This window comes from Micromesistius poutassou (genome assembly GCF_964030765.1).
Source record: "Micromesistius poutassou genome assembly, chromosome: 16".
NCBI lineage: Eukaryota > Metazoa > Chordata > Actinopteri > Gadiformes > Gadidae > Micromesistius > Micromesistius poutassou.
Window position 1 is genome coordinate 2,754,151 of NC_140286.1, and position 27,199 is coordinate 2,781,349.

Below are 27,199 nucleotides of genomic sequence, written 5' to 3' on the forward strand. Positions count from 1 at the left end.
GCATTTGTCCTCATATGTAATCTGGGCAACGGATGTCCAGAAATAAATAATATGGGGGTGGGGGGTGGAGTAAAAGTAACATTTGTTTATATAAAAGTGGTTCTGTTCTGATCCTGGGTCTGTGTGGTTCTGTTCTGATCCTTGTATGACACTGGTTCTAGTGGGATGTAAGAAGTGTGTTGCTGACTAGTTTCTTTGTGTTGTGTGTAGATCAGGTAGCGCTCTCCCAATTCAATTCAAAGCTTTACTGGCATGGGAAACGTACATTTACACTGACAAGCAGTAAAATTAGATTATTTATTCAAAGATAAGGAAGCTATTACACTAGCTACACCTACTTGACTCTTGAAAGCTCAATAGTCCATAACAATGCATCACAAGTCTAACAATACAACACACAGTGAAAAAGGACTTGGACTAACAATATAACAGAAAGGTGTTAGGACGGTTGTCAATTAGTGTGTTGTCAACACTGTAATTAGGGCTGTCCAAATACAAAATAAGTTTCTCCCTCTCCCCCGTCACTCTCTTGCTCTCTCTCCCTCTCTCCCCCATCACTCTCTTGCTCTCTCTCCCTCTCTCTCTCCCCCGTCACTCTCTTGATCTCTCTCTCTCTACTCTCTCTCTTCGTGCCATGTGCTGTCTCTGTGTGTCGTCCTCAGGACAATAGAACCGCTGTAGTGGACAGGAAGTGGAGCGTTCTTCTCCTGGTGTCCGGTCTCGCTCTCTCTGTCTCTCAGTCTCTCTGTCTCTCTCATCTCCCCCCCACCCCCGCTCTAATCAGGACAGGATATCCCCCCTGCTGAAACGGACCCTACTCTCCCTGCCCACCAGCACCACCACGACCCCGCTGGTCTAAAATAAGCCGGCATCTATTTCAGGACCACAGACCAGTGGAAAAACCACAGCAAGTTGGCCGACAGGTCACATGGTCCCCCTGTGGTTGGTAGTTCCACGCCATGCTCAGTGTGACTCAGGCGCTTGGGGGGGGGGGGGGGAAGTGGTAGTAGCGGGTTCTGAGTACTGACAGATGACAGTTCCTGCAGAACCACGCAGAACAGACATCATGGTTTTAGAAGACACACACACACAGATGTCTTTCTATGGCCTGAGGTTATTTTTAGTGAGGTGGGGGTGCTGTCCTGGTTCAAACAGTAGAATCCATGATGGTTTCTAATGTAAGTCTCCTAGTAGAGCTCCACTCTGATTGGAAGAGAAGGCTCTGTTGTGATTGGACACTGTGGGGCGATCTGATTGGTTGTCGTGAGAAGGTCATCCGGAATGGACACAGTGGAGCTGGGAACAAGGTTCATACATATTTTAAGCAATGGGATAAGCTCTGTCCTGACTGGGCGTTGTGGCAAAAGAACACTCTGAATGTGGAACATCCACGTGTGTGTGTGTGTGTGTGTGTGTGTGTGTGTGTGTGTGTGTGTGTGTGTGTGTGTGTGTGTGTGTGTGTGTGTGTGTGTGTGTGTGTGTGTGTGTGTGTGTGTGTGTGTGAGAGAGAAATACATATACCGGCTGCAGACATGTGTGTGAGGAACTGCATCAGAATGTATTTCGTCCGAACACAAAGCGGGCTTCTCTCCCTGGTGGGAGACTTGGCAGGACCTGACGGCCTGATCCAGAGGGAAGCACTGTGAGAAGTACTACCGTCAACCAATCAGATTCCAGATCACACTCATCCCAGGGGTGAAAGGTTGACGGAGGGGGTCTGATGACTAAAGGACGGTCACAGATGTCAAACATGACTCACGAGCATTATTCCGAAACGCGGACGTCTCTATATGGACTTCCTCTGCGACTCCTCAGGATTCAAGTGTTTGGCCTAGCCATGCTAGGCTAGCTCCGGGGAGAGGCTAGCTACTGTTACCGAGGTGTTGCGGGGGCGCTAATGGAGTCTGTCGTGCTGCCGTCCTCCACAGAGAGGCAGGGTGGTCCTCTGAGAGATTCTTCTTCTTTCCCGTTATTTATACCAGACATGTCAACGATGAGACAAGACCATATCTCCTGCCCAGGAACTAGCTAGTGCTATAAGAAGACCTATACCGTGGCAAGGCCCTGGCAGAACTGAACACAAGACATTTAAGCCAAGTGCTAGCCAGTGCTTACATTAGATTTTATTCAGCGAATAAAATCTAATGCAGAGTCAAGGCAGAATCATTCTTAGCCACTAGCGCTAGCACCCGCCTATACCTTCAGCTGCCCTACAGGCTAATATTGTTAATGCTACTGTTCATAGTGCTACATATTGCACCCCCCCCCCCCCCCATATCTCTCTCTCTTTTTCACACCAGTTAACGTTACCCAGCTCAACCCAGAGAGGAAGCCTGGCACCAGTAAAGACGTGTTTACTGGATGAGCATCTGACCGATCACGAGCCCCGTCCTTTTGTGTGTGTGTGTCCTCATACTCACGACAAGCCCCATAGTGTTGGGGAGTTTTTCGGAGTTTGCACAAGTTCTCCTTTGACGGCGTGTTCCTTTTCACCAGGGTTCTCCTGCGCCACGGTGTCGATTGGGCCAAGGGGGGGGGGGGGGGGGGGGGGAGACAACAGAGTGCCCTGTGTCTTGCCCTCTGCGATTCATCCTGGTCCAGCTCAATGCAAATGCAGTTAGTCACCAGGCCTCGGAAGTGAGAGCCTCTCTTGTCCGTCTCTTCTCGCCTCCAGCCAGACGGCTAGTCTGCAGAGAGAGAGAGAGAGGTGTGGACCAGATGTTACCTGCAGTTGGACTGGACTCCTTGTTCCACTTTTAGCCAAAGGTGCCATTAGTGAGACATGAGTGTTTTTTACCCTAATCAAAAGACAAGGATTGTGGTTTTACTGAGAACGGACCTGTTCCCGTCAGAGTTTTTACGTATCGTCTATGTGGTCGGTGCCATACTGCCCTCCAAAAAGCCTTGTTTATCAATAAAATGTCCCGGGTTGAATCGATTTCAAAGCTCTCATTTCATAAGGCAATTCCCAGTATGACACTGACCGCTTTTTTAGAAGTGTATAGTTGTACTGGGTGGCTCCCAGTGCATAACAGGATTTAGCGTTAGTTATACCGGGCCGCTTTCGTGTACAATCAAATGCCTGGTTGTACTGTGACTAATCAATATTATAATGTCAATTTTGAGTCATTAACCATCAAACCATCAAACTGGTTAGGCTGTTGGCTACTGGAGGTAAGCTAACACACGCGGCCCTTCTGCAGAGTGACGCTAAGTTATGCCCTCCCTCCCTCGCATCCTCCCTCTCTTCCTCTCTCCCCACTTCCTCCCCTCTTCCTGGTTTCGGATGTCAACAGGAAGCTCTTGGCAGGCCCCTCTCTCTTCCTGTCCAGCAGGTCTGTCTGTGGGCCAGATAACTCCACACATGTCAGACCACTTCACACATGCGTCAGATAAAGGCGCTCATCTGGGGTCACTTGGGTCTGTCTGTGTGCGTGTGGCTTGGAACTCAAATGAGGCCGGATGGTCTAAATGTTTTAAGACTCCAGGCTGGGAGGTTCTGGGTTCAATCCCAAACGTCCTACGTCTACCGCAGAAAAGCCCATGGCAAGAAACGCGGACCTGCCTGCTCATTGAGAAGTATCTGTACTTCCACTATAAATACTGTTGATGATTGGTTTCTGCTGAATGATTTGATAGTGAGATTCCACCATGATCAGGTACTTCACGCTCTACACACAAAAGCTGCACAGCCATACCACATGAGTCTTTTCAGTGGAGACCTCGATATCTCTCCCTCTTGCTCTGTCTCTTTCTCTTTCTCTGTCTCTCTCTTTCTTTGGCCATAGACCTCTCTCTCTCTGGTGTTTGTGAAGCTGCGGGCAGCCGGGCAGGTGATGGAGCTTGCGGGGCCGTCCCAGCCAGTGGGTCGGGCCTGGACGTGCCGGTTCAGTGGAGGTTAAGCCGGTTCAGGTCTCAGTCTGTAGATGTGATGCTCTGCCGGACCCAGAACATCACATGCTGAGCAGCTGAGGAGGGGACTGACATGACGTAGCTTCACAAGTCATAGTTCACACTAAACATGGAAGCCTAGTTAATGTTACAGGCTTGGGCTGTGTATTTTATAGTTTGAAACGTTTAATGTATCGTTTTTTTGTTGTGCTGGCATTGGCTTTACTTCTGTTCACTGGTAAAATAATCAACTGTTTTCATGTATTGTTTTTAATTATTTATCAGACAATTTGTGTCTGATAAATAATAATGTGTCCATGATGGTATTCCTACTAACTGAGTGTGCATATTTCCCCTGGGAGTCTTTGAATGTGTCTACTCCAGAGCGGAGGAGGCTGCCAGGAAGCCTTAAGCCTTAGTGATTTCATTCCCTTTCCCTTCCTGATCCAACTCTGAATACACAGATTCCACAGAGTTAAAGTCCTCGTATTCTGGGAATAAATTGGATTACGGCCCTCTGTGGTGAGTCCTGCTCTCTATCCCCCCCCCAGTCCAACACCCCATCCCGGTAACAAAAGCAAGGGCACCCTTCATTGCACCCGGTAGGACGCCTCCTCCTGATTGGAACAGAGGACCGAGGTCTACGGGGGGAGGGGGGGGGGGGGGATATTCATGAATATTCATGGTCTCCTCATTCTCACGGAGTGCATGGACCCAGGAACCAGGACAAGTTGAGCTGAGTTGAGTTGGAATTGGGCCCATGGGGGTAGTCTAGGGACCGGTGTTGTCCGCCCTGCCTAAAGCTTTGAGGTTCCACTTTGAGCCCCAACGTCCGCAGTGTGCCTGTAGGCATCCTTGAGCAAGATGCTCCAATCCTTGCCCGCTCCTTAATGCCATTCATCTCAGAAATGTTCACTGTGAGCGCTTGGATAATGGTAAAAGAATGAGAGGCCTCTATTCTGTTAGTTTGAGTGAATGTTTAGTCAGAGAGCAGTCAACATGATAACACTGACAAGGGTTTTGCCCTGTTTCATATTTCATCATGGTTAACACAAATGCTCTTTAGATCTTGTTGTTCTTCAACTGATTTAGCGGTTATCGGCCAGACTTTTTTGCAGCATGTTGTTCTGCGCAACAAAGGGAAACCACAGTATCTCGGTCTAGCGTCAGGTGAAACCCGATTGGACGGCGCTAGAGGAAGCATGCGCACTCATCAGACTCCCCACTTCCTCCAAGGAAGAGCTTCACCAGTTGAGCAACGGCTTTGTTCCAGACTTCTCTAATTAGAGGAACTCTCAAATCAAACTCCGACCCGCCACTGAAGACTGTTATGCTATCGTTCATGTTATCAGTGAGTTTGGACGGTAATGACGTACGATCATAGATCCAGACGTCTCTCGAGTGACTCACCTCACCAGTCACGCTGGAGAAGACTCATCGGCTGAAACCAGGAAGTCCTCGCGAGCGCAGTAGTCATGAGTGCTCCAGGGACCATGGTCCCAGAGACCTGTGGAGGTCTCGACCAGGAGGGTTGTGTCAGAAGCTCATACCGCTGGCACCACCACCAGAAGCATCTCTGGTCCAGCGTTCTCCCCCCGACCCGACCCGAACCCAGCCAGCCGGTCTGGTACCCACGGAGGACTGGTCGTCGTACGATGATGTCCGGGGAAGACCGGGAATCGACCCCCGGGAGGTTTGGAAGTTCCCCCATGGATCCACAGCCCAGCCCGCCCGTGTTCTCCAGGAACCAGAGGGATGGAAGACGGGCAGGCTCCCTGCACCGCCTCATCCCCTACTTCAGGACCCAGTCAGAACCAGGCGGTAGTGGTCCAGGTGGACCCCGGCTGGACAAGATGAACTTCGACGGAGCAGAGAGGAGGAGCACCCTATCGCTGGTCGGGAGACGGTTGTCGGCGTGGTCGCAGCGGATCGGTCGGTTCCTCAGTGTCTCTGAGGACCTGGAAGAGGACAGGGGCGGTTCTGGTAGGAGAGCTTGTTGTTAGCGTTGTGAGAGTGTGGCTTGAGCATGCTGTGTAATCACGCTGTGGTTCTACTGCAAGTTGTAAGACAAGAGTGTTAGGATTGTCAATGGGAAGTTGCTGTATTCTCCTCCATTCTTTCTGACGGGTCTGACTGTCCTGTGATGGATATAGCTTTGGTTGCTTTCCTCAACTGCTAGTGAGCATTCAACCTTGAGTTGTTGCGCATACATAGGAGCCAGGTGCTGGAATATGAAACTCTGGAGCTGCAGGCATCCAGGAGCTTGTTTGCAGAAGAAGCCCTGTTTGGAAGCACATATTTCATTCTACACATGCTACCTGATATGCCATGGATGGTGAGGGCCGTTTCTCACAGCTGATGCACAGACAAGACACTCCCGTCTCTATTTTGGACTCAGACTTCCTTTTTATGTAAATAGCACCTTTAGTTCATTCCAGCACACTGTCCCCTGGCGTCTCCTCCGCCTCCACCTTTTAAGGAGGTGGTGGAGATTTGTGCTGTATTTCTACCAAATGACGAACTGCATTAGTCTTTTTTCACTGGGGCAGATCAGAAAGACAGCATTCTCTAGGGTACATTTTGAATCCTGGATAAATAGCGGGCAGCTCAAGGGTTGGGAGGCAGACAGGCACCCAGCCCCGCAGTAGGTCCATAAATACGCTAGCCCTATGACAGCCCTATGAAAACCCTATACGCTGTGGTGCAAGCTCCAGCTCCGTCCACCAAGATGCTCCAGGTGTAGCCGAAGCACCTAGCGACCGCAGGTTCCATTCAGACCTGCGGTACCGGTACTGCTTGTCATTCCCTCTCTCTCTTTCTTTCTCTTTCTCTCTTTCTCTTTCTCTCGCGTTTTGAACCAGAGGTAGGGAGTTCTGCGTTGATAAGATGATGCATAATTGATCCCAGGTGGGAAATTTAAAATGCATACATTAGGCGTAGAAGACAAGGCCTCCCGCCCCCAGTCCCCATCCCTCCTCAGGGTGGGATGGCGTGCTGCTTTAGGCGGAGATGGAGAGAGTTCTGTAACCATGGTGATGATCTATTAGCGGGGAAAAGAAGTGATCCTTGTAATCATTTACCTCTCAGTCACTGCACGACGGTCCAGGGAGCTGCCCGCACGTGTGTGTGTGTGTGTGTGTGTGTGTGCGTGTGCGTGTGATGCATGTGCGTGTGAGATGTGGGCACGTGAGGTGAGTGTGTGATGCATGTGCTCGTGAGATTTGTGTGCATGAGGTATTTGAGCATGTGAGGTGTGTGTGTGTGTGCACACGCAGGGGAATGTTTAATTAGATCTTCAGCGCCGGGTTCTAAGAGGAGTGATCATTAGAACCTCGAGCCCGGACCCTAATGTGAGACAGAGGGAGGGGTTGTGTCTGTTTCAGTGGGTGTGTTCCACTTTAAGGGTGCCTGTGTGCCTGTGTGTTTGTGCGTGTCTTTATTTATTGTGTGTGTCTGTGCATTTTTGTGTAATTCTGCGATTATGTGTGCGTGCTTAATTTAGTATTTTCTGTTTTACTGTGAGTTGCTGAGCGTGCTTTGTTGTGTGTGTATAGTGCTTTTTAGCTTTAGCTGCGTTTACTTTGTGCTTGGGCATTTTTATGTGTATATTTAACTTTTAACTGTGTGTGTGTGTGTGTGTGTGTGTGTATCCTGCACCTCATGAAAATAGTGAGAAGTTAGTGGTTTATGAGGACTGATTGTTATTTAGGCTCTCTGTCTCTCTCTCTCTCCCTCTCCCTCCGTCTCTCTCTACCACTCTCTCTGCCTCTCTCCCTCTCCCCACACAATGCATGCTGGGTAGAGTTAAACCTGAGGACACGTTTCACTTCTCTCTGTAAACAGAACTTCCTGGATACACACACCTTCAGCTGGCTGAACAGTGCTTAGCTCACCACACTCATTTCACCGTCTTGGTAAACAGACCAGGCTTTTAATTATTGCTTAACGGCAGTGTGTGTGTGTTTACTCTTCGAGCGTCGTGCTACCGACCTTCTTTCAGCAAGACTTCAATGCCGACCCGATAACCACAACCACACACAACAGGAACCGGGGTGAGGGAGGGGAGGAGCTGACCTAGGCTTCTTTTGTATGCAAATGACCCCGGCCAGAGAGTGAAAGAAAAAGCCAGTGACCTCACAAAAGGGGAGGCTGGGAGCACTTGGTAATTTACCTCACAAAGCTTAACTCCGCCCTGCTGGGCACCGGGCCAGCCCTGGTCCTCTGACCCCCACCCCCCCCCCACCAGACGGTCCCGGGTGGACTAACGGTTCTGGCCGGGGACCAGCCCAGCCAGGCAGACCACCAGCCGTTGCTGGCCCGGAGTCAGATTCAGCTGCCAGAATGGTGGTGCCAAATATCTAACTCATGGAGGAATGGGGTCCGGTTTATTTAGAGTCTGTGTTTCGAGTCAACATTTACATTTAATCATGGAGCACATTTAACAATGTGCTGTGCTGTGCTGCTTGAAAATGGATGAAATCCAGAATTAGCAATTCAGTAACATTGGTACAATGATGAGCCATGATATGAAGGACTTCAGACCTAACCAGGATGAGGGCAGGTCTAACCCGAGAGCGTGTGTTAGTTCAGTCCAGTTCCTCATTCCTTTTTGTCAAGTTCTCTTCCAAAGAAAAAAGGATTGTTTGGCTTGTTTTTGTCTGCTTTGTCATATTTCTCTCTTCTCGTCTGTATAATGAAACTGTTGGAATCACACCATCAACTTTATACTTTGCTGTCATTACTAGCTGTCTTTGTTTGAGGTGTCACTTGATGATTGGGATGGGTTAAACCTCAACGTGTTTGACTTGGCCGCAACGTCCTAGACATCCTTTTCGGTGGTATTTACCCTCTGCAGACGACGCAGAGCTCGACCTGGTTTTTGGTGTGAGAAGTTGAGCAGACTTGGAGCTTAATGGTCTGTCCCGGTTAACCTATAACTGTCCCCGCCCACGGCTGCGGGGAACATCTGATGACATCAGCGGTTTTCTTCCCCTTGAAGATAGGATTTACTTATCACACGAGGCCGTGTGATCTGGGGCTCTCTCTCTGTCTCTCTGTTTCTCTGTCTCTCATTCTACCTTTCTCTTTCTTTCTCTCTCTCTCTCTCTGGCTCTCTTTCTTTATGTCTGTCTTTCTCTCTCTCTCTTTGTCGCTGTCTCTCTGTGTCTCATTCTACCTTTCTCTTTCTTTACGTCTCTCTCTTTCTCTCTCTCTTTCTACCTTTCCTTTTTTACATCTTTCTCCTCCACCTTCCTTTTCTATCTCTGTCTTTCTACCTTTCTCTGTCTCTCTTTTTTCTGTCCCCTTTTCTCTCTCCCTACACACACACACACACACACACACACACACACACACACACACACACAGAGCACCTGCTGGCTGGGCCCATCTTGATAAAGCTGATGAGGGATTGTTGTGTTTCACGGTTGTCATGGAGACGAGGTTGTGTGTTTGTAGAGGGGACTGGATCAGTGGGAGGCAGGTGTGGTCTTTACCTGCCCACCCCGCCCCCAAGGGATTTAGAACCAATTAGAGGCAGCGGTGATGACCTCACTGCACTCACCTGTGGGGGTTTCCAGTGTCGTCTGGTTCCTGTGAGTCTGCACCTGTGCTGCTCACCACCAGGTCATTCATCAGCTGGTTGGTGCAACATTCATCATGACTTACATCCAGTCATTCATCAACTATTAGTGGTAATAGTTGCTGCTTACAGCATTTAAATCTTTAAACCTATCCGAAATTTCTTTTTACTAATGAACAGAAGCCCCTCACTCCCAACTGGACGGCTCTCACTCTGATTATGGCCCCGCCCACTGCTTTGTCCCACTGCTATTTCTAGGATTAGAAATAATCCTACAAACTGCTATTTTTAGGGTTAGAAATAGCATTAGCGTTGATCAACTTCATTACCATTTCCAACAATGCTTCAACCTAATGATTAAACCTAGAAAAAATACCCAGAAAACAATGCTTTCCCAGTGTTGTTCTTTATGTTGAACACAGGGGCCTCCCACCCTGGCTCCTCCCACTCAAACATGGCTCCTCCCACTCCCACCTGGCTCCTCCCACCAAGTGAGTCAGTGGGACTCATCCCAGCTCTTCCCATGTTCCTGTTCAGCTCCTCTCGGCTGGCAGCAGGTCACACCAACGCCAACCTCTGCCCAGAAACCCCAGTCACCACGCTATTAATAACCCACGACCTCCGACCTCTCACAGGGCACCAGCTCCGGCTTACACTGGGCACTGTTGGTTACCAGACAAACACACAAGCGCACACGCACAAGCTCACACACACACACACACACACACACACACACACACACACACACACACACACACACACACACACACACACACACACACACACACACACACACTCGCACAACGTACTGCATTTGGACCAAGAACCTTGAGCCAAAAATCACTGCCCTCAAACTGCCTTACCGTACTTTTACGTTTCATATTTTTACACCTTACCTCTATTTATTATATATTATTTTTGTGCAGATGAATTGTATGGAGCTTAACTCAACTCTAAAGTATTGTAAGTGGAGTCATGTTTGTAACTGAAATAAACGTATACGATTTATGAATCCACAAAAATTCTGACTACACTTCAGAATGAAATTAAACCCCATACAATTTAAACGGAAACAACTTCCTCTGCATCAATCTGTGATATTCTGAATCACATTCATGTTTTCTGTACAGACAGACAGATGGAGAATGTTCAATCCTGTTCAAACTGTCGTGTTTTGTGTTAAATCATTGGCCTTTTCCAGTGCCGTTTCTGGTGGGTTCCGATCGAAGGATGGGAGAATAGGTTGCCATGGTTTCGAGCGGGTCGAACACATGACACCTGGGCAGGAAGGACTGTGGATCCTTGTATTTCCAACACTCGCCGAGGTCAGGTGGGACGTCGGTGTTGCCACTGGTTACGCAGAACTCCACTTGCGTTTGCGTGTTTGAGAGGGAGAGATTGCGTTTTATGTTTGTATAAACCACAGAGTTTCTGCATGGTGTGCGGAATAGGAACCAGTTGAATACGAGAAGGAGAAATAAGCAACAATAACAAATTATAGAGTCACTGTTTGGTCTCCTGAACAAGGAAGAAAGAGGACATTTCGGTGGTAGGATGTTGTCACGGCTAGGCCGAGGGTTCTGAAGCTGTTTTGACCCGCAACTCCATTTTAAGGTCTTACATTTTCATGACCCCAACAAATACTATACTTTTGAAGTCATCCAGGCCCCTACCGGACCCTAGGACCGGTTCGACGGTCCTGGTACAATTCCCTGTCCAAAGTCCTCCTGGGTTTCGTTCGTCAGGACCCAGTCCTAGGCCCCGTCCTGGAAACCACACCTGAACCCTAAACCCTAAAAGCGTCACTGAAACATTTCCAAAACACTGTCGGCGCCGTGTCGCGAATCGACAAGTGAGATTTATAGAAACTCGGACGCACGTTTAATTTCCCGCTTCTTCGACTGAGCGACAGTAAAAACCGTCCTGCTGTCGCTCGGTCAAAACAACTGCCTCTGGCGTCGCTGCTTGGTGTGGCGTTTCCAACGTTTGTAGTTTTTACTGTGCGGGCGAACACTTGAATTCTCCGGCCCGCACACTACCGCTGGAGGGGGGTGTGAGAAATGTGCGCTGCAGGCTGTCAGCTGTCCTGCTGGCTCGTCCCTTGGGAATGAAAGCAGGTGTGTGTGGTGTGACTGTGTGGGTGTGCATGTGTTGGTGTGCGTGCGTGAGTGTCTTGCAGGACCACTCGGGTGATTTACTATGCGGACAGAAATAGGCCGCTCTCATCAAATGCACAGCACAGACACATCCGCATGCACGCACGCACACACACACACACACACACACACACACACACACACACACACACACACACACACACACACACACACACACACACACACACACACACACACACACACACACACACACACACACACACGTATATAGGCCAGCTGCCTGCGTCTCTACCCAGGCCTCCACTGTGGGGGAGAACCAGGGCGTATTGTAGTATATGGAAGTGTACAGGCTGCTGGTTTAATATGGGAGACATAAGCTAATTAGGATGAAGATTCACACCGGACCAGTATGTGTTTGTGTACTGTGTGTATGTATGGGTGTGTGTGTGTGTGTGTGTGTCGGGGGGGTCTGATCTGAGGTTGTGTGTGTGTGTGTGTGTTGTCAGATGGACATGGCATCCATGGCCAGTCATCATTACGTAGCCACATCACACTGGCTACAATCCTGCCTGGCTTTAAACTTGACTGACTGCCCTTCGATTTCAAACAGCAGGCAACTCACTCACTTACCCACTCACTCACTCACGTTTCCATTGACGTGTTGCTGAGACTTCAAAGCCTCGCCACAAGGTATTAATAAATGATGGAACATTCCGCTGTCGCCATGGTGACACTCAGCGAAGCAGGTCAACCTAGGACGGGTTAGGCCCATCTCACCACCACCATCATCAGCAACATCATAGAGCATCCAGTCAGCAGTATAAGTCAGACCAGCCTGTCCATCTGCATGTTTCACTGTGTCCGTCTGTCTGCCTTCCTACCTGTTCACCCAACTGTATGTTCTGCGTTTTTCTTTTGTAGTTTTATTTAGATAATTTACATTTTCTCTTATCTTTATTTAAATGTCTACTACTGTGCTGTATTTTCTGCAGTGGCACCCACATTCACCTTATGGGATCTTGGGATGTTATCTTATCTCGTTAGTAAAATAAAACAACGATGTTTAACATCCACTTCACTTCTCGCTAGAGCAGCTTCTTGACGAAAGGTCCGTGACCTCCAACCTAAGACCATCGCCCTCTGTTCTCTGCATCGCTCAAGACAGCCAGTACAGAAGTACGCGGTCGTGGTGAGCATGCGCCACACTGCCCTCTGCAGGTGGACAGCATGTACTGCGGTCTGTTGTTGGTTAACGGCAGACCTGAGTGGCAGTGTAGTGTGTTGCGTGTCAGGCAGGCGGGCCCACTGCTGAGGATCTTGTGATCCTGGGTTTAAGATGCAGACGGCTGATTCACATCAAAGTTAGCACCCTCTGGTCTTAGGATACAGGAGACCATGCAGAATAATCACTCTGAGTATTCACTCTCATCCTATCACACTCATTCTGAGAATAATATCTCTCATTCTGAGAATAATCACTCATTCTGGGTGATTCTGTGTGGCTGGGTCTTCTGAGTTCTGTCCTGCCCTGCCAACGGTTCTAATCATATCCTCAGTATTGTGCGTATTGGTGAATCCCATGCTGGTCCTGTCCCGGTACTCCGACCGTCAAAAAGATATTGTTCAAGGCCTTTGGGTTGTTGTTGGTTTTGGTGTTCGAAATGGGCATGCTGGGTTCTAAGCCCCAGCGGGGGGTCAGGTGGTTTCAGGTTGTTCTAGGGCATAGCTCCCAGTGTGTGGAGTGATGCATTATGGGTGGTAGTTGTTCTACCAGCACTGGGTTCACTACCATTGCCAGTAGAGTTGGATTGACTGTTGTCGTGGCGACACAAGGATGGAGGAAGTCATGCTGGCTTTCCTTTGATGCGTGAATAGACCTAGTTGGCCTTTGATTCTCGCATGACCGGTCTTTGTATTACCTCTGACCCTCTTACTTGCTGTTAGTTTCTTAGGAAATTTGTGCGCATTCGTGCGCATTCCAAATACTCTTCTACTCTTGGATATTGACCACTGTGTTCTTCTTCCTGTGTGTGTGTGTGTGTGTGTGTGTGTGTGTGTGTGTGTGTGTGTGTGTGTAGATGTGAAGGGGCCCGTCGCCTACCGGTTGTCCTGTGGTCAGCCGTCCGTTTCGGAGCCTGGTGCCTGGGAGAGAAAGTTCTGCATCCTCACAGACACACACCTGCTGCTGCTCAACAAGACCCAGGTAACACATGGCCACGGTCTCTCATGTTTAATATGAGAGACAGAGCTTCTCTCTCTTTCTCCCTCTCCTCTCTCCTCTCCTTCTCCTCTCTCTCTCTCTCTCTCTCTCTCTCTCTCTCTCTCTCTCTCTCTCTCTCTCTCTCTCTCTCTCTCTCTCTCTCTCTCTCTCTCTCTCTCTCTCTCTCTCTCTCTTCTCTCTCTCTCTCTGAAATCTGAAATATCATATTGATGTATATTTAATATTCAATATATTGAGTATATTTAATACATACTGACATATTGATGTATATTTAATATATGGTATATATTACATATTGTTGTCTATTTATTATATGATATAATGAGTATATTTTAATACATGACATATTGTATTGCATATTGTAAATGTATATTAAATATAGGATGTATATTTAATAGATCTTATATTGATGATTATTTAATACATGATATTGATATCCTCCAGGGCCAATCAGACGGGCTGCAGAGCCCTACCGACTCCACGAGGAGCAGGAGGTCTGCGGAGGACAGTCAGCGTGCCGTCTGATGGACAGTTCCCTGATCAGCCGCCAGAGGGCGCCCCAATGCCAGGTAAGACTGCTGCCACCGGCCCCGCCAGTCCTACAGTTGCTGAATGAAAATAACTCCTTGTTTATCTTTAATGAGAGACCTGTTTAGCTGCTGTATCGGTGAGCTCACTCTATAAATGGTTGAAGAAATTCTTATTTTAAATTGGAGAGCTCAACATTACATTGTAGTGGCTATTGTGTTCGACTTGTAGCCAAAGGTACTCAATTAGATTCCCAATGCCTAGTCTCCCTGTAGACATCCTTGAGCTAGATGTCCTGTAACCTTCTAACCTTCTGCTCCATAATGACTTGCATCTGAATTCAATGAAGTCACTTTGGATGAATGAACTAATTGGTCAAATGCTACCGTAAATGTCCCTTTGTTGACCCTCTCTTCTGCTGGCTGTCCGTGTCTTGTCTTGCTTGCTGTTCTGTGCTGAAATAACCTGGATACTGTTAGTTGAACAAGTAGTATTACCAAGCAACACGCTCAGTGATCGAGCATTTTCACGGAAACGCTCACAAACGTGGACTTGTGGTCATGTGTGTTTTTTAAAAATGTAAAAAGCATCACAGACATAAGTCCCAGCTCTATTTAGCGATCCTTTCTTTATTAGTGTACATTCCACTCACATGTTTTGATAAGAGGAGTTTAGGAAGCAGATCTGAGCGCAAACATTCCAACCACACCCTGAAACCTGCCATGCTCGCAGTTTTACTGCAGCGGCTGGATTACTGGATTACTGCTGAGGAAGGATGGACGGATGAGGTCACTGTACAAACTCAGTCAGCACACCTCTGTTTCCGTCTGCTGGGGGCCTTGCTGGGCCCTTGCTGGGGCCCTCCCTACCTTCTATCTGGGGCCCTCAACTCTACCTGGGGCCCTACCCTCTATCTGGGGCCCTACCTTCTATCTGGGGCCCCCCACTCTATCTGGGGTCCTCCTCTCTATCTGGGGCCCATGGTCATGGGCCGAGGTCATGAGTTCTAGTGTTGTATCCTGGTAGATCTGGTACCAAACCATGCTGGAGACGGACAGACTATAAAGATAGACCACACTGTTACTTTCTATGAGCTGTGTGGAGCAGTTCACAGTCCCCGGTCTCTTACTTCCTATGAGCTGTACACCAGTTAACCGCTGTCCCCAGAGCGAGACGAATAAGACGTGACAAGAAAAACAACAGGAGCAGTAAGAGTTTATCTCACTGGGAATTTGACAAATGTAACAGAAGTCCCTCCCTCTTTCTCTCGCAGCTAATCCCCTGGAACTAAAACGGAGATCCCCCTCTAAAGTCAACCTCTCTCTCTCTCTCTCTCTCTCTCTCTCTCTCTCTCTCTCTCTCTCTCTCTCTCTCTCTCTCTCTCTCTCTCTCTCTCTCTCTCTCTCTCTCTCTCATAACGCACATTAAAAGCACCTGTGTACCCAGCCTGGGACCGTATAGAGGGGCATCAGCTGGGAGCCAGAGACACTGGGACTGGGAGTGCTGAATCACTGGGAGACAGAGGCTGTACTTAGTGGTGGTTGGGGGGGGGGGGCCGTGGGTTGGGTCCCAGGCCGTGGGTTAGCTAGCCTGTGGCGAGTGGAGCAAGGCGAGCAGGTCAACCCAGGACAAAGCTAGTCTGTGTGCCCACAAGGGTGTGGGGGGCCCTGGGATGACCCCCCGGGGGAGAGATGGGACTTTCTCTGGAGGGCCGGGGGAAGGGGAGTAAAGTAAAAAGAAAAACCGTCAACATCTTGGGGAGAGGTGTGTGTGTGTGTGTGTGTGTGTGTGTGTGTGTGTGTGTGTGTGTGTGTGTGTGTGTGTGTGTGTGTGTGTGTGTGTGTGTGTGTGTGTGTGTGTGTGTGAAACAACTGTAACCAGGCAGACCATTCATTCAGCCTTGACCCCGTCACTCCCACCCGCACCCCCCGTCTTATTTCTATGTTAATCGGGCAGCAGGTCTTTCTAAAGCAAACCCTTTCTGGAATGTCCACCGCGGAGAAACGACCAACCGACTCGTTTTCAGCCCACAGAGGCTAGAGTCTCGAGACGTGTCATTTCAGTCCATTGTTGTGATACAATATAATTGTACAGAGCGGCCTGTAATTACGATGCTACGCCGAGAGACCCGAGACCGGTCATTACCTGTGAAATATTCCATAACCGAGATTCATCGTTGGTGTCTTTAGTTTTGGTTCTTCTGAGTTGAAGGCTTACTTTTTAAAAATAAATAAATGAGTGATTGGGAGCTCAGACGGGTCCTTGCAGATCCGGGTTATTGTTGTTCTAGTCCACACCAACGAGCTGAAATAGAGGTCTTATCTGTCCTCCTCCGCGGTGTCTTGGGATGAAAAGGCGTCCATTGTTGTCAGCCCAGGAGAAAGACACACACACACACACGCATGCACGCGCACACGCGCGCGGGGTGGGAGAGAGGGCTAGCTTAGGACGTCTTGGCGGAGACGCTGGCTCTTCTGCATTCCTGTGTGTTTTGACTTGACAGGAGTTTTACGGCTCAGGTCTCTGGCGGACGCAGAGAGAGTAGTTGCGGTGTGGGTTAAAACAGGCATGTGAACGAGGTGTGTTTTTTTTTTTTTTTGGAAAATGGATTTCTGGGGTAAGTAACTCCCTTTTATTGTTGAAGTGGGTACATAAGTGAGAACCGACATCCACAGAATGCCCGCGGTGGATCTATGCGGGGCTGCAGGTTGCAAAAACTTTTGTGGTTTTCCACGAACAACCTGCAGCGGTTAGCGCGCTCGTTGCGTCACCGCGCGGATATTCGCGGGTATTATAAAGTGTATTTTGCGACGTGTTGCGCACTACGATAATAGGATCAGACTGGGGGTGGTTATATCCAGCGTGTATCCGTGATTTGATCCACAAGCACCATGTTGAGGGGGGGATGGCAAACTACCGCGTTGCACTTGTGCACACCGAGCCGGTTGGAGCCTACTCTTCACTAAACGCGTCCAGAATTGCAAAACTGTGTGTGTGTGTGTGTGTGTGTGTGTGTGTGTGTGTGTGTGTGTGTGTGTGTGTGTGTGTGTGTGTGTGTGTGTGTGTGTGTGTGTGTGTGTGTGTGTGTGTGTGTGTGTTTTGTGTTGTGTGTGGTTTTAATCCCGCATCGTCCTAAATCTCATCATATCAGTCAATACTAGTCTTTACGTGTTTGCTATTGATGATGCATATCTTCGGTCGGCTGCACCGTATTAATGGGCTCGGACCGCGGCAGTTAGACTGGCCTGCATCTGTCGCTCCAGTACAAACAATAAGGTCCTTGTGTCACAACTACCAGGACTGGGCGACCTACACACTGGGTTGAATGCCCACCGTGGGCCTGCATGTTTAATCAAGCACAATACGTCGTTTAGCAGCAGATTAATGCGCTGTGACAATGACCGTTTCATTTAAGTACAATGTAAGGCTTCGTTAGCAGGTGGGTCCGTCAAAATAAACATTTCTGGTCCAGCCTAGTCTGCTGCAGAATTGTGATTCAACGGGTATGTCTGGTACAGTGAGTTGACTTAACATAAGATGGACAGCTTCACAAGTACTTTTGTTGTCTTTTATTATTAACTGAGTATTTCAACTTGTTGTTTATCTTCGAGTCTCTTGTGTCCCTGGAATGTACTAGTTATAAAAGGTAACTACACTTTGCTGGAACAACAGATTCCCCAGACAATGCCTTGCTCCAACATCCTCACAGGGAATCAAACCCCTAACCTGCTTGTGAACCTCCATAGATATGTGGATTGTTTACACTTGGACTTCCATTTTTCAGATGGTTGTAGCCACTGCATGACAGGTGCCTACATTGGAGCTCTGCCATTGGCCCGTTTAAAATTCCATGCATTCCTTCCTTGTGACATCATGTCCATTCATACTCCTACAGAGACGCATCCACCCATGTTAATCCCACGCTTGGATACCAGCGCTCTTATACAAACCAGACAGTATTATGGGATGCCTGACTAACAAACAAACAACCACCCGAACAAAGGAGTGAGTTCAATCACAGTTGCATGAGGGTTGGGCACGTATATGGTTACAGTGATGGGGTGTGTGTGTGTGTGTGTGTGTGTGTGCGCGCGCTAAAAGTTAAAAGTGTCTTCTGAGGGCAATGTAGCGACGAGGATGGCCTTGTCTGTGTTATTAAATCCCACATCCCTTGGTTAAAAAAATACTCAATTACCCAGAATCCTCCGCTCTTTCTGTAGCCTGCACAAGGTGGGGAAAAAATAGATGTCATAAATGATCTAGAATATAGGAAAATGGAGTATGAATAATTGATTATCCTTGCTGTGAGGGAACTTCAGTAGTTGTCTGCTAAACAAAACATTGATAGACAGGCCCACAAAAACACACATTAAGAGACATAACATGAATATTTCATGGATTTTATGACACCAACTTATTTCAAACGTTGGTGATGATAATACCGTCATTTGGACACGGCTCCGCTCAGCTGGTTTTATCCTTCAACATTTACTTTGATAGTACCGCAGTTGTAAGACGTGTTGGAGATACGCTGATGAGGGGCTGCTGATGCAGCTGGTTAACTCTGATGGTACCACAGCAGGGAGACGTGTTAGAGGTGCCCTGATGAGGTCTCCTCTCCTTTCATCTCAGCTTTTCTCTCATACATCATTTTCACCATCTGTGTCCTGGTGGCCCACCAGGCCAATAATGAAGGAATAACTGTCTAGTTTGGGGTTTGTTACACAAATGCCGGGGTCAGGATGGTGTTGTTAACTCCCAGTTGAAAGCAACCGGGGTCGATCCCTGATGACTTTGCTACCTGCAGGCATCCTAGAGCAAAGATGCCATTACTCATACCTGCTCATTAATGACCAGTATCTGAACTCTCTCCTGTGAGTCGCATAAAAGCATCTGCTAAATGACTAATGGAATATTCATTAAAATGACTATTATTATAGTTCATTTACCATAATACATAGTACATACTTACCCACCCAGCACGTCAGTGAGTCCCGTTAAGGAGGGGAGGTGGGGTAGCACTGGAGGCTGGTGGTTCTATTCTGCTGAGGCCAGCTGTTTCTGGTCCTGTGGTTCCACCGGCCTAATTAATGAATTCATCTTAACGAGGGAGAAGCCTGTTCTCACTCAGGTCCTTACATAAACACCCAACTGGCTGCGTCCAATAGTTTCTATTTAATTGTACTGTTCAATCGCTTGTTCCCAAATACATCACCAATAAACTTGGCTTTAGTGTTGGCTCACGCTCACACCGTGTTCTGATTGGTTCTCCCAATGAACTCCCCTGGTCCCCAGCCAATCAGATGGGCTGACGGTGCTTGACATTGGGGGTTTGTGAGGCGGGGCTTAAGTGATGGAGAGATTGTGATCCGTCAGCAATATTCTGAGGACCACCGGACCAAGCTGCCAAACTAGTAGCTGATAAACTAGCTACCTGATGCTGCACTGTACCCCCCCCCCCCCCACACACACACACACACACACACACACACACACACACACACACACACACACACACACACACACACACACACACACACACACACACACACACATACCATCTTCAGCAGAGGGAGTGTAGCTGGGTCTGGATACCCCGGGCATCCCACATCAGAACCGGACAGGAAGTTATCATCAGTAAGCATTCGCTAGTCCTGCTTGTCTGCGTGTCGGTCGACTGAGGTCCACCGCAACTCAGCTGCAGAGAGAGAGAGAGGGAGAGGGGGGAAGGTAGGGGGAAAGAGAGAGAGAGGGGACGGCAGGGGAGAAGAGAGAGAATGAGAGGGGAGGGAGTAGGAGTAAGTGAGAGAGAAAGATCGGCACACAGGAGGAGAGACGCTGAAAAAAAAGGGGAGAGCTACACAGGGAGAAAGAGAGCTAGAAGGAGAGAGAGAGAGAGAGAGAGAGGGAGGAGGCGGGTCGAGGGAGAGCAACAGAACGAGTGCACGCACAGTTCTGCAGTCAGAGACCCAGAGCGAGGAGGAGAGAGGAGGAGAGAGGAGGAGTAGAGAGGAGGAGCAGGGCATAGTACTGTTCCAGTAATTGATTGAATAAATGCGGTAAAGTCCCCTCAGCCAACAGCAGAGTGAGGGAGATAAAGAGAGAGAGAGAGAGAGAGAGAGAGAGAGAGAGAGAGAGGGAAGAGAGATAGCGGGAGAGAGACAGCGGAAGAGCGATAGCGGGGGAGCGAGGGAGAGAGAGGAGCGAGGTAGCAGGAGGGTTAGAATTACTGCTGAATGGAGAGCTGGAGGGAGAGGGAGTTGGAGAGAGAGCAGCGAGAGAGTGGTACAGGAGGAGGTGGAGGTGGAGGCGGGATGTGGGGACCACGGCAGCAGGATTCTCTGGTACACAAGCCGGTCGGGGTCTCAGAGACCCCTCGCACGCAGGACTGGCCCCTCGCCTGACTTGTGCGGGACACTGGGACTAGCCAATCACGCACCACTCTCTGTCCGTCTCTCCTCAGATGATGGGGAACAGCTGTGACCGAGGTACCCTTTCTCTGTCTGTCTCTCTCTCTCTCTCTCTCTCTCTGCCTGTCTCTCTGTCTCTCTCTGTCTGTCTCTCCCTGTCTCTCTATTTCTCTCTGTCTCGGTCATCTGTCTTTTTCTGTCTCATCCGCTGGTCTTTCTATCATAATCTTATCTCTCTTTATGTCTCCCCCTCATCCTCTTCACTTGCTTGCACCCTCTGTCTCTCTCTCTCTCTAGACCCTATGACTCAGTCACCCTCTTGTGTCTCTCATCCTCCATCTGTAGCTCTATCTCATTGCCGTCTCCAACTCGTCCTGTGTCTTCCTCAACCTCTCTCTGCCTTCTCCCATCACTCCAACTCTCGCTCTATTCTCTACAAATATCTCCCTCACTCTCTCGTGTCATTGTCAGTATCCTGACTAACTGGTCGACTAGTCATGCCTGAGCAGTCTGTGTGCATGTCCTGGATGCAGGCATGGCAGTATGGGACAAACCACAAGGGTCCCTCCCCCTCTCTCTGTTGTGTCTCTGCTGTTAGTTTCTCTCTCTGCTCTCTGCCCTCTCTCTGTCTCTCTCCCCCTCTCTCTCTCTCTCTGTCTACTCCTCTGCCGTCTCTTTCTCTCCCTCTGTCGCTCTCTCTCTGTCTGCTCTCTGCTCTGCCCTCTGTCTCTCTCTGCCTCTTTATCTCTATCTCTCTCTCTCTCTCTCTCTCTCTCTCTCTCTCTCTCTCTCTCTCTCTCGCTCTCTCTTTCGCTCTCTCTCTGGGGGCGATAAACGTGGCACTGTGTGCATGAGGTCGTAGCTTCTGTGTCCTGGCTGCTGCATCCTGATGCATGCAGTGTTCAGCACAAACGCCACCTGAGGCTCCATATTTTCATGAGGCTGCTCCTCCATCGTCCTGCCGTGAACTCTTGCCGTAAATCTCTTGCATGTTTCTGCCCGGCTGCGTCTCCGGCAGGAGAGTGCTCCCCGACCTCTAGTCGTACACTAGAAGGTATCCCAAAGAAACATCAAACCTTGAGCACGCCAGTCGGAGGTGGGTCGAGGCCGGGCAACCCTCGGAACCATAACGCAAGGACCACCTAGTCCGGCGTGCTCCCAAGGGTTCACAGTGTTCGGTGGCTGGGCCCACCTGACCCACAAAATCCTTGGGGAAATCCTTTGAGGTCCCGGGATGAAAAAGTCGAAGAGCCCCTGGGAGAGTGAAAGCGTTGGGTACCAGCGGTACCACCACCACCACCACCGGAGGAGGAGGAGGAGGAGGAGGAGGAGGAGGAGGAGGAGGAGGAGGAGGAGGAGTGTTCAGGTCAACCCTCCCAGCCCAGACATCCCGGCCCTTCCCTCGGCTCCAAGGAAGAACCGGCAGACTAAATTTAGACCCCTGGATCGATACGGTCCTGGAGCCTTGCCCAGACACGAACACTTATCCTGGACGAGAACCAGACCCAGTAGGACCACAACCAGTAGAACCAGACCCAGTAGGACCACAACCAGTAGAACCAGAGCCAGAACCAGAAATACAACCCTGGGCAGGAAGGTGCCCAGCTAGAGAGGCCCAGCCAGCACTTAGACTGGATTTCAAAAATGGAAAAACGTTCACCAATCAATACTACTTGCCTTCCATCCCTGGGTCCCTGTGCACAGCCTGGTTTCCTGGATTCTACCACACCACTCGCACACTGTTGTTTGTAATGCTGCCCCCCTCCCCCAAACCTGGCTGTGGAGGACTGGGGTGGCTAATGATGGTGCGGCTGTTTGGGGGTCTCATCTGTCTGTTCTGCTTTCCCCGCCCCCCCCCCACCCCCTCCCTGTCCCTTACCTGTCAAGGGGACTGCAGAGGTCATATTGATTGAGTTGCCAGCCGATAGATTGTCTTGCTCAGGGGCCCCACGACCGGGGTGGGGGTGGGGAATTGGTTTCGGGCCGGGCGTCTGGGCTACACAGATGACCTTGACACACTTAGCCGTGGTCTCCTGACAGGAAAGGCAGAAATAGCAGCAGGGAGGATCCATGCGGAGTGTTGCTTTACGTTCTACATCGGCTGAACGGCAGCTACTAGCGCCAAATAGCGGCAGCAGCTACACAACAGCTAGCGGCCAAATATCTGCTAATGGTGCTACTTAAACTGAAGAATCACATTCCCTCATTCGCCAGCTGAACAGAATTGCACAATAGCTAACAGACCCTGCAAAGCACCAGCTAACTACTGCTATTAAACATCGGCCAACATCATCAGCTCAACAGCGTAGCTGTTAGCACAGGCTAACAGCTACACACCAGCTAACAGCACCATCTTGACTTTAACTAAACACTTGCTCACAGCATCATCTAAACACCAGCTGGACTTAAGCTAAACACCTGTTAAAAGCACCAGCTAAACTCCAGACAGACTTGTGCTAAACACCTGCTAGATTTGCGCTAACAGCACCAGCACATTATTAGGTAATTATCATGATACATTTTTCAATAATATAATTTTTTGCCTGACGGCAAGGAATGAAAGATGGCATCGAGACCTGTACTAGTAATAGCAGTTATGTTAACTGAAGGGCTAACCAAATCCTAAGCACACCATATCCACTGCGGCCCAAAAGAAGATATCTCCACCGCGGGCCCACGCTCCTACTGATGTGCAATGTCATCTGCCTGTCTGTCCTCTCGTCTCTGTCTGTCCGTCTGTATGTCAGCCTGTCGATTGGTCTGTCTGTCTGCCTCTTCTTCACCGCACCAATGTTGAAAGACTTATTCATTCCTTGCAGACCTTATTATAAATGACAAGTGTCCTCTCTCTCCCACTCCCTCTCTCTCAAGAAGTTTCTTCGGAGTGTTCTCCAAGACGGAGGAGCATCTCCGGCTTGGGGGGTTCAGAGAAGAGTGTTGCCGTTGACAACCCCAATTCATCCCCCTTCAAAGTACCAGTGAGTATCTACCATTTCCAACACCAGTACAACTACCATACCAGTTTGTTAACCAGAACGACATCAGCACTACAATAACTATACCAGTACCAACACCAGCTCCTTTACCAGTTCCACCACTACAATGATGGTACAATGACATTACCAATACATCAAACCAGCACAACTACCATACCAGTTAGTTTACCAGTATCACCGGTACAATGACCATACCAGCACCCAAACCAAACTAGTACCAATATGATATAAAAGAAACATAGTCATCAATGAGGATGACCGTCTCTCACTGCGCTCTGCGTTGGACTTTTATTTAGTCGTGTTTGCCGGCGTTATATCTCGATACGTAGGAATCAAGATTCAGAACCTGACTCTGCTGGGGCTTTATGCTAAACGGCCCGCAACGAGGGTGGAGAGACACCCACGTTTATAGAGAGGCAGGGAGAGAGAGCAGAAAATGTTTCAATTGACTGCCCGCTGGTATTGAACCGGCGTCTCTGTGACTTCATGTTTAGTGTTTTATCGGGTTATGCCAGCGGATCGGCCCGGTTGGGTCTGTGTCTCTAGAAGCTTCTGGAGACGCTTGATTCAGTATGTCTGGTGCTGCAGTTACAGTTGAAATTCAATCATAGGAACATGAACACGCACCCAGACACACACACACACACACACACACACACACACAGCCACACACACACACACACACACACACACACACACACACACACACACACACACACACACACACACACATACACAGCCATATACACACACACACACACACACACATACACAGCCATATACACACACACACACACACACACACACACACACACACACACACACACACACACACACACACACACACACACACACACACACACACACAGACACACACAGACACACACACACACACACACACACACACACACACACACAGCCATATACACACAGACACACACACACACACACAGCCAGACACACACACACACACACACACACAGCCATATACACACACACACACACACACACACACACACACACACACACACACACACACACACACACACACACACACACACACACACACAGCCATATACACACACACACACACACACACACACACACACACACACACACAGCCATATACACAGCCAGACACACACATAACCAGACACATACATAACCAGACACATACACAAACGCACGCACACACACACACACACACACACACACACACACACACACACACACACACACACACACACACACACACACACACACACACACACACACACACAGACACACACACAGACACAGACTGCACTCCCATCATGCAACCACAGGATGGATTACCATTTTAGGGTTATCTACCACTTCCTATCTACAAACCAGCCTCATCACTCACACAAGACCACGCAAAAGCAATCTCACTGCAGGTCGTACTGGTAGAATACACTCCACATTAACATAATGGCACAGTCAGTACATACTGAGGCTCACACACACAGATTGACTCACACACACGCACAGGGACAAGGCAGACTAATAAAGTACCTCAGTACTAACAGAGCACCGTATTACTAACATAGTACAAGCATAATACTACAGTATTAACTTAAATAATACTAACATAGTACTACAATAGTAGCACAGTATGTTACACAGTACTCCCATACTACTAGAATACTGCAGTAATACTACAGTATTAACAGCTCTACCGTACAGACTGGCACACACACACACCACAGGGACATCAGTAGCGCCAGTGTGAGTCATAACGGTAATTATTCTGGTTCACCTCCTAGGTAAAACAATAAAGTTACACACACACACACACACCTATCCCCAGATGTATTGTGCTCTACTTTTCAACAATGGCCTAGTTGTTAGAAAACGGTCTGTCTGTCAGGCACGTGTTTGTCTGTCTGCCTCTCTCTCTCTGGGTCTGCCGGCCTGTATGTTTGTACTACAAGGTGTAATGTCATACATGGAGTACTATCTAGGGTAGTATTAATAGTTACACAGTAGGTTTTGTGCTTATAATTCATGTTATTTATAGATCACTTTTCATTCTGCTCAAAGACACTTGACAAAGTCAGTGGTTAGAAAGTCACAGTGAAACATTCTAGAAGCATACAATTCAAGAGTCAGAATAAGAGATGGGGACAAAGAGACCCCTCTTCTCTGCCTCCTCCCTCTTCCTCACCTCTCTTCTCCTCCCCCCCCTCCCTCCTCTTTCTCTTCCTCCTCTCTCTTTCTAACCCCTCTTCTCCTGCCCCCTCTGCTCTCCCTCCTCCCACCTCACCCCTCTTCTCCACCTCATCCCTCTTCCTCCCCCTCTCCTCCGCTATCCCCCCCCCTCCCCTCTGCTTCCACCTCCTCCTCTTCTGCCACCACCTCCTCCTCCTCCTCTTCTGCCTCCTCCTCCTCCAGGGTTTCTTCAGTAAACGTCTGAAGGGCTCCATCAAGAGGACCCGGAGCCAGACCAAACTGGACCGCAACACCAGCTTCAGACTCCCGTCACTGAGACCCGCTGAGCCAGACAGGTACCCCAAAACACGCCCGGTACACGCCTGACACACATCCAATACACGCCCGGTACACGCAGGACACACATCCAATACACACCCGGTACACACCTGACACACATCCAATACACACCCGGTACACGCCTGACACACATCCAATACACACCCGGTACACGCCTGACACACATCCAATACACACCCGGTACACGCAGGACACACATCCAATACACACCCGGTACACGCAGGACACACATCCAATACACACCCGGTACACGCCGGACACACATCCAATACACACCCGGTACACGCCGGACACACATCCAATACACACCCGGTACACGCAGGACACACATCCAATACACACCCGGTACATGCCTGACACGCATCCATGCGGAAATGTTGAGAGACAACATTTCATTCGTTATTCTATTTGACCTGCAATCGTATCATCCTAACTTCCCCTGAAACACATTCTGGTCTGAGTTTGCATCGACAAGGATGAGCAGGAAAATAACAAGGTAACATTCTAACCAATCATAACCCAGCTGACTGCAGAGGGTGCTCCCGCTCTCATCCAATCAGGTCACATGGCTCCTTTTCTCAGGGTCTGCCCCTAAACAGGAAGTTAAATGCTGTTGGGATGCGGCACCGCCTCTTCGTTAACGAAGCTCGTTTGTTTCACTGCTGTAATCACACTTTTCCCATCAGATCCATATTTGGCAGCAAACGCGCTATTGGATGTCAATTAAGGTGAAGAGTAAGGGCGAGAGAGCTCAACAAAGACTCAGAGAGAGGGAGAACGATAATTGTAAAGAAAGCCAGGGAGAGGGAGGAGGAGCGATAATGAGCAAGACATATAGAGAGGATCTTGTGGTAATTAGAAAGTTTCTTGTTTGATAACTGGTACGTCACTGTAGAGGAAGTTGAAGTTTAATTTCCTGCTCC

General features: G+C 49.0%; 1 protein-coding gene across 1 annotated transcript in view; it reads left to right on the forward strand.

The window, feature by feature from the left end:
• Positions 1–5,219: 5,219 nt before the first annotated feature.
• The window catches only part of rasal2 (RAS protein activator like 2), a 39,431-nt gene continuing 17,451 nt past the window's right edge, over positions 5,220–27,199 (forward strand). The window contains 6 exon segments of the mRNA XM_084481272.1: positions 5,220–5,874; positions 13,668–13,792; positions 14,255–14,302; positions 14,304–14,379; positions 23,620–23,726; positions 26,160–26,272. Of these exon segments, the coding sequence (XP_084337398.1) occupies positions 5,367–5,874; positions 13,668–13,792; positions 14,255–14,302; positions 14,304–14,379; positions 23,620–23,726; positions 26,160–26,272 (977 nt within the window). The 5' untranslated portion in view covers positions 5,220–5,366.